The sequence below is a fragment of the Lynx canadensis genome, chromosome B4 (assembly GCF_007474595.2).
Source record: "Lynx canadensis isolate LIC74 chromosome B4, mLynCan4.pri.v2, whole genome shotgun sequence".
Taxonomy (NCBI): domain Eukaryota; kingdom Metazoa; phylum Chordata; class Mammalia; order Carnivora; family Felidae; genus Lynx; species Lynx canadensis.
The window spans coordinates 43,343,797-43,356,402 of record NC_044309.1 but is presented as its reverse complement, the minus strand read 5'-3'; the positions used below and the strand labels follow the sequence as shown (position 1 = coordinate 43,356,402).

Below are 12,606 nucleotides of genomic sequence, written 5' to 3'. Positions count from 1 at the left end.
CAATTGCTATTTTTGTTGCTTAAAAGTGAGTGAGATAATATTATTTATAAAGTGCTTTGTATAAACACACTTGATCAATAGCGTGATGGCATTTGTTATGGGTATTTGTCGCATTGTAACTTAGCTAGGTATGTTTACCTCTGCTTATCACAATCCATTCCTATTTACTTTGCCTTCAGATATTTTTCTTATCTGGGAAAAGTCTAAAAGCATAGTTATCTTGACAGGCTAAAGAAAGATTTAAAGGAAGTGAAAGCCTTCTCTCAAGAGATGTCTGTGACATTCTCTGCTATAAAAGGAGTTACAAGCCAGAACTGAGTAGAATGGTCAGAAGAAAGAAATTAAAAGCATTTTCTCCTGCTTCTGGTCCAAACATTTTCACATTAATTATGTTATTAAGTTTGATGTATATTATAACCAGATAAATACAGAGCATTCTGAAACATACTCCAAAGCACCTACGCTTCCCTTTCAATGTAATTACAAGAATGTAATTCTCTGTATAGAAGTTTGCACATATCCCCTAAGCTATTTGTTCTTTTGAGATTCTAGATTAAACAATTCATCCTCCCTCACACTATTTTTTTTATTTCTTACAGGTGTGCAGATCAGTGAAAAGACTTCCATTTTTCTCACTCAATTGCTTGGGAGTGTGAGCTTTGAGAATATGGATTCTTTCTACAGAAGAGGAATTCCTTATTTTGGAACTGTAGGTTTGACTTAAAAATACATATTCTCATTTCATTTTCTTGGATCATGGATTGCCCTTTGAAAATTTCTGGACATCTTTTTCCTACTTTTATAACACACTTGTAGCCTCACGATGTCTGATAGATGAGAGAAAGTCCCTCACGGGGGAAGGAAAGCGATCAACACAATTATAGCTGTTTCCATTTTATGTATCTATTTAATAGACCATCTTTCTGTCTATTGGATTTTAATAAAATTACAAATAAGCAATCACATTTATGAATAGAAAATTTTTTCTCTATAGAAATGTGATGTTTTGAGTTTTAAAAATTAATGCTTTTTTTTTTTTTTGGCACAGCTTAAATTTTCTGGACCTAATAATGTACCGATGGGGAACAAGCTATTGCGATTGGAGCTAAATAACAGATTTATAGGAAACTACACCACAGACGACAATGGGGAAGCTCTGTTTTCCATCGACACTTCAGATATATTCGATTCAGAGTTCAACCTGAAAGTAAGACACCAAAGAGTAGACAAGATCCCACAAAGTATTTGAGTGTTAGGAATTTTGAACATTAGGAATCTCCTAAAAGATCATTTATATTAAGAATATATTTTAGGGTCACCTGGGTGGCTCAGTCGGTTAACCGTCGACTTGGGCTCAGGTCATGATCTCGCAGTTCATGAGTTCGAGCCTCATGTCGGGCTCTGTGCTGACAGCTCAGAGCCTGGAGCCTGCTTCAGATTCTGTGTCTCCCTCTATCTCTGCCCCTCTGCCACTCACACTCTGTCTCTCTCTCTCTCTCTCTCAAAAATAAATACAAACATTTAAAAAACTTAAAATATATATATTTTTAAAAAGTTGCAAAATTTCAGGTATTTTATATGTCTCCTTGTTCATTAAATAATATGTAAGAATACTTACTCAAGAGGATGAGATAATAGCCTGGTACAATTGTTATAAAGTCTGTAACATCCAATATTTTCCTCCGAGACACCAGAAATAGTTCGTGAAGATGATTTGGCCTTTTTATCCCCTTTGATCATTTGATGCCTGGATAGGGGAGATACTACAATTTCCACTTTTCTGCTCCTTGAACAGAATTTTAGAGTTAAACAATTCATCCACGTTCAAATATAGCTGAAAGACACAGGGTGTAAGACTATTCCCTGACTTCAGTTACAAAGTAAAAATAAACTAGCGTAGACCTAATAAAATATACATACAACTATGGTCATGTTTTGTACGCCAAAAAAGAAGAAAGCGTAATTATTATTTTACTTCCAATAACTTGATATTTGAAACGTCAGGCACAAACTAAGATTCCTTTCTACTGTGAAGAGATAAGAAGCCTTCCATTCTGGAATAATCCCTGTCCTTAAAAGTCTTTATAGCGCTAACATCCTTTACTTCTCTTTTCCTATTAGGCCACGTATATTCGACCTAAGAACTGCTATCCTCCCAGCTGGTTAGCGCCTGAGTATGTAGATGCTCATTTCTCAGCTTCACGCTTTTACTCCCGAACCAACAGCTTCCTGAAGATTGTTCCTGAACCAAAACAGCTTAGATGCAATCAACAGAAAACTGTTACTGTGCATTACACCCTAAACAAAGAAGCATATAGGGATGATTCCAGTATCAACTTTTTTTATTTGGTAAGTCTCCACTGACGGATCCTTGGGTCTTGTCTGATTGTCTGCTTAGCACAGGGCGGCTTGGAACGGGGACATCAATCATGTCATTGTTCCTGAGTGTGCAGACCCCACGTGGCTGTGACTACCCCTGGATCTGCTAAAAACAAACACAGAAACAAGTAAATGAACACATAAAAACATCCAAGGCAATTTCAATTTCCCTAAGGTTGAAAAACCTGCTATTCAGAGTCCGCTCTTTTAAACATTCAGTTATAATTCACATTGAGTATCCATGACCCTTCATGAGAGTACAACATTAGGCAGAGACAAGAGAGTAAAGGGGAAGGCTACTTTTGATAAGCAGTAAAAGGAATGAGCCCTTTTGGCTCTGTCTCCATATTTATCCATTTTGTCCTTATGAGGCAAAGGGAAAAAAAAAAGTTACACTTTTCAGTTTACAAATAAGGGAACAGTGGTGGAGAAGTGACATGACTTGGCTTCCTTGAAGCGAGACAGTCTAAATAATTCAGGGCTTTGTACACTCCCTTGCCTGGTGAATTGCATATTATTTACCAAGTTGCTAGCACATAATAGACTTTCAATTCATCGTCGTCAGTTTCTGTGTTCTTTTCCAAGTGGTGCAGTTTTGCATTTGTTCGTAGAAGCTACTTTATCTTTGGAACAGAATTATCATCAGACCGTCATTAGCAATTTTTCAGATTCTGTTAGCGTGATATTACACGTCGTGTTTCCTGTGTTCTGTCCAGGTGATGGTAAAAGGGGCTATCTTCCTCAGCGGACAAAAGGAAATCAGAAACAAAGGTAAACATAATACATTCATTTGTTTGTTTGTTTTTTTTACGAGGTACTCTGCCTTCATTTTTCTTTCCTTCTAAGAAAATGTTATAGGGATAGAGTCAAGAGCACTTAACGTTAACGATTAGTGGGTGGAAAGCAATAGTATGACCCCAGGGTATTCTTCCAAATATTGCAGAGAAAGTGATTTCAACTCCTTTCAATCGTTGCCAGGCTGTCAAGCCCATTATAGAAACGTGCTCCGCCAAACCCAAATATTGTTCCTGCCTAAATTATGCAGTCTTTTTTATCTGCCCACGTCGTTCCCATTATTTAACTTGTTTGCCTTTAACACAAAGCCCAATTCGCTCCCGCTATCCGTCAGCCATTCTCTCTTATCCAAGTGTAGCCAGTGAGCCAGGAAAGTTTTGGCACTAAAGTTAATGACATCTCCTACTACACAGCCTGGAATGGAAACTTCTCGTTCCCGATCAACATCAGTGCCGATCTTGCTCCTGTGGCTGTCATGCTTGTCTACACCCTTCACCCCAGTGGGGAAATTGTGGCTGACAGTGTCAGATTCCAGGTTGACAAGTGCTTTAAAAACAAGGTGATGTTTCTTCTATTTCTTTCCTGTCCTGAGAGAGAGGAGCGAAGCAGTTCTCTCCCCGCTGTCTCCTTCTTTACATGACTACTATCGCCTTTACGCGGTGATCTCACAATAAATGTCGGTGTGATTAAAACAGGAGGGATGAGGGGCGCCTGGGTGGCTCAGTCAGTTGAGCGACCGACTTCGGCTCAGGTCATGATCTCGTGGTCCATGAGTTCGAGCCCCGCGTCGGGCTCTGTGCTGGCAGCTTAGAGCCTGGAGCCTGCTTCGGATTCTGTGTCTCCCTCTCTCCTTGCCCCTCCCCCCCCCAAAAATAAATAAAGATTAAAAAAAAATTTTTTTTAAAGTATCTTACTCTCCTTTTCTTCCTCCACTTTAGGTTAGCATGAAGTTCTCTAAGGAGCAGGGGCTACCTGGCTCCAACACGGATCTCTACCTTCAAGCAGCCCCTGACTCATTCTGCGCACTCCGGGCTGTGGATAAAAGTGTTCTTCTGCTGAAATCAGAACAACAGCTGTCAGCCGAAAGTGTAAGCTCTCTGATCTCCTCCTGTTCCTCGTTTTCAACTGGACTCCTTGCCTTTCAGCCGATGTACTTTATTTGAGATGAAACAAGTTTTAGAATATCAAGTATTCTCCTCCTTTGTTCTCTCAGGGATTATACACTTTATTTTTCTTGAAACTTAAAGTTAAATCTCTGTGTTGGAGGAGATGCTTGGATACAGTCTACAGTTGTCTATTACCTATTAAGAGATCTTATACTCTCGTAAGCATTTCCAGACCAGCAATTCTAGAATTTCACATCAAAATTGTTTCCATGAATAACTGTTGGCTATTTTCCCTTTATTTTTTTTTTTTTGGCATGAGGACATATAAATATTGAAAGGTATGATCCCATTTATAACTAATTGAAACACCAAAAATTTTTCTTCTGATTAAAATTATGCTTATTGTCTTAAGCTATTTGAACTGCTACAAGAAAATACCCCCAAACTAGGTAGCTTATAAACAATAGAAATATTTCTCACAGTTCCGAAGGCTGAAATTCTGACATCAGGGAGCTGGCATGGTCAGGCAAGGCCCCTCTTCTGGTTTGCAGACTCCTTGTGTCCTCACATGGTGGAAGGGACAAGGGACATCTCTCAGGCATCTTTGATAAGGGCATTAATCTCACTCTCTACCCACTCCACCGAATCACCTCCCCAAGGCTCCACCTCCCAATTCCATCACTCTGGGCACGAGGATTTCAACATACAAGTTCAGACCACAGCACCTGTGTCCTGCGGAAAATGTGCAAAATACACAAAGGCAGAAAGAAGGAAATCTTTAAAATCATTCATAATCTTAACACTAAGATAATTTGTTTTAATTTCACAAAATGGACTTTTATTATATAGATATGGACACTTCTGATGTAATTTTTTAAATCTCTTTTCTGAAGGCATATATATTTTACAAATGGGGTCTCACTGAAAAACACAATTTAGTATTCTGCTTTTAACAATCTATAGTACATCCAGCTTTAAGTATAAATTATAAAAATTAATGACTTAATATACTAACAATTAATCATGACATAAGCTATACATTTTTTCCCAATGTCAAAGTTGAATACATTTAAATTTCTTATTGGGGTTGAGAAGCTTCTTTTTTTTTTTTTTTAAGTTTATTTATTTTTGTCGGGGGGAGGGGCAGAGAGAGACAGAGAATCCCAAGCAGACTCCGCACTGTCAGCACAGAGCCCAATGCAGGGCTTTCGAACTCAAGAACCAGGAGATTGTGACCTGAGCCGAAATCAAGAGTCGGATGCCTAATGGACTGAGCCACCCAGATACCCTGGAGCTACGAAGCTTCTAACTGACTTCAGAGTCAGAAAAGTATCAACAAATAAAGGATAAACTTACCTATAAACATGGAAAATCTATATATACTTTTCTTCTAAGAGTTTCATGGAGCCAGAGTAAATCATCTCTACTCATTCTTCCTACAACTGGAGGTAGCAAGGTCTTAGAAAAACCACCTTGAGAGGGGTGTCTGGGTGGCTCAGTCAGTTAAGCCTCCGACTTCAGCTCAGGTCATGCATGATCTGTGGCTCCTGAGTTCTAGCCCCGCATCGGGCTCTGTGCTGACAGCTTGGAGCCTGGAGCCTGCTTTGGATTCTGTCTCCCTCTCTCTCTTGGCCCCTCCCCCACTTATACTTTGTCTCTCTCTCTCTCTGAAAAATAAACAAACATTAAAAAAATATTAAAAAAAAAAACCACCCTGAGGAAAAACCATCAAGGGTCCACCAATAGAAAATTCCAGAAGCATTTCACCAGACCAGAAGATACAAGTGAATCAGAATATATCAGAGCCAAAGGAGGTTGCCCTTGTTTATTATCTATGGCCATATTAACAGTGTAAATCAAGCGATGTTATATAAAGGAGAATGTTCCTATTCATATTAAGTTTATAGTACTTTCAATATTATGTTATATAAGTTTAATTTTTAGTTTTAAATAATGTTAAAAGATATAAGGATTGTATAGAGAACTCTCATGTACTCTCTACCCAGATTCACCAGTTTTTAACATTTTGCCACATCTGTTTTCTCTTTCCCATTCTCTCTCCCCTCTTTCTCTCTCTCTCTCTCCTCCTTCTCTCTCTCTCTCTCTCACACACACACATATGTATATAGCATTTCAAATTTTTTTTCTAAACCGTTTGAGAGTGAGTAGAAAACTTCATGCTATATTATTCCTTAATATATCTGTGTTCATTTCCTAAAAGCAAGGATATTCTCCTGCATAATTACCATACAGTTATCAAATTTAGGATACTGCACACTGTTTCAGTACTTTCGATCTAATCTGCCAGCTATGTTCAAGTTTTGTCAGTTGTCCTCTATACGACACATTTTCCCTAATTTAGTGCAAGATCCAGGGCAGAATCACATATTGCATTTGGTAGTCATGTTCCTTTAGTTTCCTTTAACCTGGAACAGAATCTTTCTTTGTCTCTAACGAATCTGACCTTTTAGAACAACATAAGCCAAGTAGTTTTTTAAATAGGATGTTCCTCATTTTAAGTTTGTCTGATGTTTCTCATGTTTGGGCCAAGATTATGCATCTCTGTCCAGAATACAGCGTGTAAGATACTGTGTGTTTTTCAAGGTACACAAGATTCAGCCGCGCATCTGGTGACGGTAATTTTAGTCACCTGATAAAGGTGTTTCCATATATCTCCACTGGCTATTTTGTTCCTTAAACTAATGAGCAATTTGTGCTTATTAAGACTCTTTGTACATCCTGCTTCTCATCAGAATTTCCTTGGAGTTAGCATCCATTGATAGTTTTTGCCAAAACCAATATTGGTATGAGAGTTGGAACATGATTTTCTAGTTCTCCCTCTTCCTCTTTACTTATTGGATGCAGGAATATTTATTTCCCAACGTTTATAATTTTGAATTAATAATTCACAATTCAGGGGTGCCTGGGAGGCTCAGTTGGTTAAGCGTCTGACTTCGGCTGAGGTCATGATCTCATGGTTCAAGAGTTGGAGCCCCGCGTCGGGCTCTGTGCTGAGAGCTGAGAACCTGAAGACTGCTTTGGGTTTTCTGTCTCCCTCTCTCCCTCTTCCCCTCTCCCACTCATGCTCTGTCTCTCTCTCTCTGTCTCTCTCTCTCTCAAAAATAAAAATAAACATCACAAAAATTTTTCAAATAATAATTCACAATTCATTACTATCTTTTATTTTTATGTTACAATTATCTTAAATTTTCCCAGGGGGAGGGAGCATCTTCAAGTCGGTGCCGGTGTTCTTGTGACGTGCCCACATCATGGTTTTAGCAATTGCTGATTTTCTGGTGCAAGATGCTATAGGCCCATCTTGTACTTTCTTTGCTCCAGCCTTGAAAATAACTATTTTTCCAGGGATCCTTGATTCACTAGACAATGGAATAGTACTTATTTTATTTCTCTCTTCTTAAAATTTAATATCTATCCAGTTGATACAACATTATCTTTGCTCTGCTGGTTTGCAATACTTTCCCATAGACTGTATTTCTATTTGCAATTATATTTATTTCTGGAGTTTATATTCTATCCCACTGGTCTGCCTGTCTATGGATGGGTCAGCACCACAGTTTTAATTATGGAAGCTTTGTAGGGTGCATTAATTTTTGGGTAGAAATCAACTCCTCATTCTCATCCCCCAGCTCTTATATTTCAGAGTTTCCTTAGCTATTTTGCCATGTTTCATTTTCTGTAGCAATTTTATCTTTAACTTGTCTAATTCCAGAAAACGTTCACTGATATTTTTTTATTGTGATTGTATGGAATTTATAAATCACATCAAGGACATCTTGATGGTGAAATGTCACATCAAGAACATGGAATGCCTTTTTCATTTGTTCAACTGTACTTTTACGTCTTTTGTGAATTTTAATTTTAAATAATTTTTATGTAGTTTCCTGTTAAGCTTATCCAGAAGCAGGTTAACTTCTTTTGTTGCTATTGTGAATGAAGTTTTCTCTTCTATAACACATTCTACCTTGTTATGATTTGTGTATATGAGAGGTATTTTTTTGCAGAATAATTTTTTTTTTAATTTTTTTTCAACGTTTTTTATTTATTTTTGGGACAGAGCGAGACAGAGCATGAACGGGGGAGGGGCAGAGAGAGAGGGAGACACAGAATCGGAAACAGGCTCCAGGCTCTGAGCCATCAGCCCAGAGCCCGACGCGGGGCTCGAACCCACGGACCGTGAGATCGTGACCTGGCTGAAGTCGGACGCTTAACCGACTGCGCCACCCAGGCGCCCCTGCAGAATAATTTTATAATTTTGCTAACTTGCTGAAATCCTTTAGTGATTTAGTTCTAGAAGTTGTTCTCTAGGCTTTCTAGGGATACTGCCATATTACCAACAAATAGCACAGAGCGGGAAGCGGGCCTCGAACTCACTGACCGCGAGATCATGACCTGAGCCAAAGTCGGACGCTTAACCAACTGAGCCACCCAGGCGCTCCCCTGATGATCTATTTTTAAAAAATTGTTTGCCTAATTGCAGTAGAATATTAAATTGCAGGAGGAATAGCATCCTTGCCTTGTTCTGGACTTTAGCAGAATATCCTGTGCCTGGTGCTTTGTGCATGGTAGTTTCTTAATAATTTTATTTCTTTTGTAGAAATTGGTCTGCTTAAGCATTCTCTCTCTACTGGTGTCACTTTTGGCAATTTATATTTTCCTAAGAAATTAAGTCTTTCTATATAGGCTTTCAAATTTATTTGTACTGAGAAGTGCAAAGAAATCTCATGATATTTAAAAACTCTGTGCTGTATATCAATCGTTACACCCTTCTTTTCTTTAATTTTTTCCTCTTTATGTAACTTTTATTTTGCATATTTTTAGTTTCTTCCTTTTTTTCTCCTTATCAATTTGTTAGTGGTTTACCTGTTTTGTTGATTTTTTCAACTTCAGATTTTGATTGATTAATTTGATCTAATATGGGCTTTTTGAAGTATTCTAACACATTAATTTTTGCTTGTGTCCATATAACTTCTTTATTGTTGCTTGTTTTGTTGATGTTATTTTTAACTTCTTTTACTTAGAAATTTGCATAATTTTCATTTACTTATATTTATTGGTTTAAGCGTTAAGGCCTACGAATTCTTCTCTGATCTCTACTTTTAAAGTATCCCTTAGATTGGATCTGTAGTAATTACATCATCATTTTTCAGAAATTCTATACTATCTGCATTTAGCCTTTCCCTGAAAACTTACTTAGTGAAGCATTCTATAATGTATATGTAGACAGGCCTACCTATATGGGGATTTTCGTTTTAATTTCAAGTTATCCTGCCTCGTGATCAGTAATCTTTCTACTTTATGGAAACTACTGATTTTTTTTCTGCGTGCCCAAATGTATCAACAGATTCTGAGAATGCTTCACTTGTATTCAGAAGATGCAATCTCTTTTATCGGTTCGTTTTCTATCCGTAAGATCTAATGTGTTTCCAAGTTTTTATTTATATTCCAGATAGTTAACATACGTGCAATATTAGTTTCAGGTGTGCAATATAGTGAGTCCACACTTTCCTACAACAACAGGTGCTCACCACGACAAGTGCACTCCTTAATTCCCTTCATCTATTTAACCCATCCCCCATCCGCCTCCCCTCTGGTAACCGTCCGGTTGTTCTCCACAATTAAGAGTCTGTTTCTTGGTTTCTCTCTCTCTTTTTTCCCCCTTTGCCCTTTTGTTTTGCTTCTTAAGTTCCACATAAGAGTGAAATCATATGGTGTTTATCTTTCTCTGACTAATTTCGTGTAGCATAATACTCTCTAGCTCCATCCACGTCATTGCAAATGGCAAGATTCTGTTGTTATTTTTTAAATACACTTGACTTGTCTTGTACTGAGAGTAGTGTGTTAAACTACTCCGTAAAGAGTGTTTCTGTCTACCTCCCCTTGCACCTTCTGCTGTTTCTACTTTGCATAAATGACTGCTGTATTTTTTTTTTAATTTTTTTAACGTTTATTTATTTTTGAGACAGAGAGAGACAGAGCATGAATGGGGGAGGGTCAGAGAGAGAGGGAGACACAGAATCGGAAGCAGCCTCCAGGCTCTGAGCAGTCAGCACAGAGCCCGACGCGGGGCTCGAACTCACGGACCGTGAGATCATGACCTGAGCTGAAGTCGGACGCTTAACCGACCGAGCCACCCAGGCGCCCCAAATGACTGCTGTATTATCTGGTGCACAGATATTCATTACCCTTGTCCCTTTATTGTGCAATGGGGGTTTTAGCACTACAAAGTGCCCTTTTCTATCTTATTTGATGCGTTTTGTCCTTACTTCTACTTTGTCTAATATCAAGATCATTACAACCTCTGCTTTCTTATTAATTTCATTTACCTACACTTCAGTTTTAGTATCTTGAAATATTGTATCTTATAGGTTTTTTCTAGAAGTATAGTGCTGGATTTTGCTTTAAAAAAAAAGCTTTTTAGAAAAGAATTAAGTCTATTTACTTGTATTGATATGAGTGATACCATCAACTCTATCATAACAGGCATCAACTCTATCATAACGTTTTTGTTATAATTACTGTGCAACATTTAAATTTACTTTATTTCTTTTTTTTAAATGTTTATTTTGGAGAAAGAGAGTGAGCGAGGGAGGAACAGAGAGAGAGGGAGACAGAGGATCCAAAGCGGGCTCTGCGCTGAGAACAGAGAGCCGAATGAGGGGCTCGAAATCACAAACTGAACCTGAGACCATGACCTGAGTGGAAGTCGAACGCTTAAGTGACTGAGCCACCCAGGCACCCCAAATTTATTTTATTTCTTTAGCTTTTTGAGTTCTTCTTTGCTCTAGATGGTTTCAAATTTCTTGCATTTAACTGAGGTTTAATTTTTATTTTAGTGATCGTCTTTGTGTTTATATCTTTTATAATACTCTAATCTCACTTTTTTCTTGCCTAACCTTTAAATCTAACCAGTCATTTTTAAGTATATCTTTTGACTTCTTCCTATTATCTCTACTACAGTCAATAATTTTATTGTACTTTCACCTTTTCTCTCATGTTAAAGTTGCATCTTTACTTCTTTGTCAAAACATTCTATGTTTACATTCTACTTTTCTCTTCAAACGCACCGAGTTTCGACCATTGCCTTAGCCATCCTTTGGATGCACAAAGCTCTCTTTTTTTTTTTTTTTAATTTTTTTTTTCTTTTTTTTCAACGTTTTTATTTATTTTTGGGACAGAGAGAGACAGAGCATGAACGGGGGAGGGGCAGAGAGAGAGGGAGACACAGAATCGGAAACAGGCTCCAGGCTCTGAGCCATCAGCCCAGAGCCTGACGCGGGGCTCGAACTCCCGGACCGCGAGATCGTGACCTGGCTGAAGTCGGACGCTTAACCGACTGCGCCACCCAGGCGCCCCCACAAAGCTCTTTTATACTAGACTCCTCAGAAGGTCACCTGGGTAGAGAATTCCCTGAATTTCGCATTCACAATTCTTTCACTAAAGCTTTGTTGTGGGAAAGACAAGTTATCTATATTTTAAATTCTTGGTTCCCACTTTCTTTAAATTTCTTGAAAATGCTGCTACCCTATTGGAATTGCTTCAAATCTTCCTTTTAAGGACACTGACATAAGTCTAATTCATGTGCCCTTGTAAATTATTTGATTTTTTTTTTGCCTGAAGGGCTTGGCTTTTTCCCTTTATATTTAAAACCTAATATTTTTAGTAAAACACCTCTCAGAATCTGTTTGGGAGATGTTTTACCAGCTAGTCAGTAGACCCATGCGTTGGGTAAACTCATTTTTTATTTCCAGAATTTGTCTTGAATTATAATTTTAAATATTAGTTTTTCCATTTTCCTCTTTCTAGAAAAACTCTGTAAGCAATATTGGATCTTCTTTGCCTGCTTTCCAAGTCAACTGCTTTGCCTGTGACTCATTTTAATTTATTTTCCTCTCGTTTTTATTCTTTTTTCTTTATTTTTATGTTGCTTTTTAAAGTTTTCTTTCAATCTATTTTTTCTTGAGCTCTGTATAATTTAGAGTTTATATCTGATATTAATTTGACTATTTCTGACTTTAATAAATTATCATTTTATTTCTTCCTAGGTCTTTCTCATTTCCTTTCTTTCTTTATTGAATTTCCAATTCATGGTGCTTTTTTTAGTACCCCCAGTGAATGTTTAAGAATATTTGATTTAGGGGTGCCTGGAGCCAGTTAAGCGTCCAACTTTGGCTCAGGTCATGATCTCACTGCTCATGGGTTCGAGCTCCATGTGGCACTCTGTTCGAGCCCCGTGTGGGCTGACAGCTCAGAGCCTGGAGCCTGTTTCAGATTCTGTGTCTCCCTCTCTCTCTGACCCTCCCCCGCT

At 38.0% G+C, this 12,606-nt stretch overlaps 1 protein-coding gene across 2 annotated transcripts in view; it reads left to right on the top strand.

The window, feature by feature from the left end:
* The window catches only part of LOC115518323 (ovostatin homolog 2-like), a 56,280-nt gene that overhangs the window by 15,693 nt on the left and 27,981 nt on the right, over nucleotides 1-12,606 (top strand). For both annotated transcript variants that reach the window (XM_030321759.2, XM_030321760.1), the window contains exons 10-15: nucleotides 600-709; nucleotides 1,049-1,207; nucleotides 2,122-2,349; nucleotides 3,096-3,150; nucleotides 3,588-3,733; nucleotides 4,113-4,262. In XM_030321759.2, coding sequence (XP_030177619.1) covers nucleotides 600-709; nucleotides 1,049-1,207; nucleotides 2,122-2,349; nucleotides 3,096-3,150; nucleotides 3,588-3,733; nucleotides 4,113-4,262 — 848 coding nt within the window. The remainder of the gene's footprint in view (nucleotides 1-599; nucleotides 710-1,048; nucleotides 1,208-2,121; nucleotides 2,350-3,095; nucleotides 3,151-3,587; nucleotides 3,734-4,112; nucleotides 4,263-12,606) is intronic.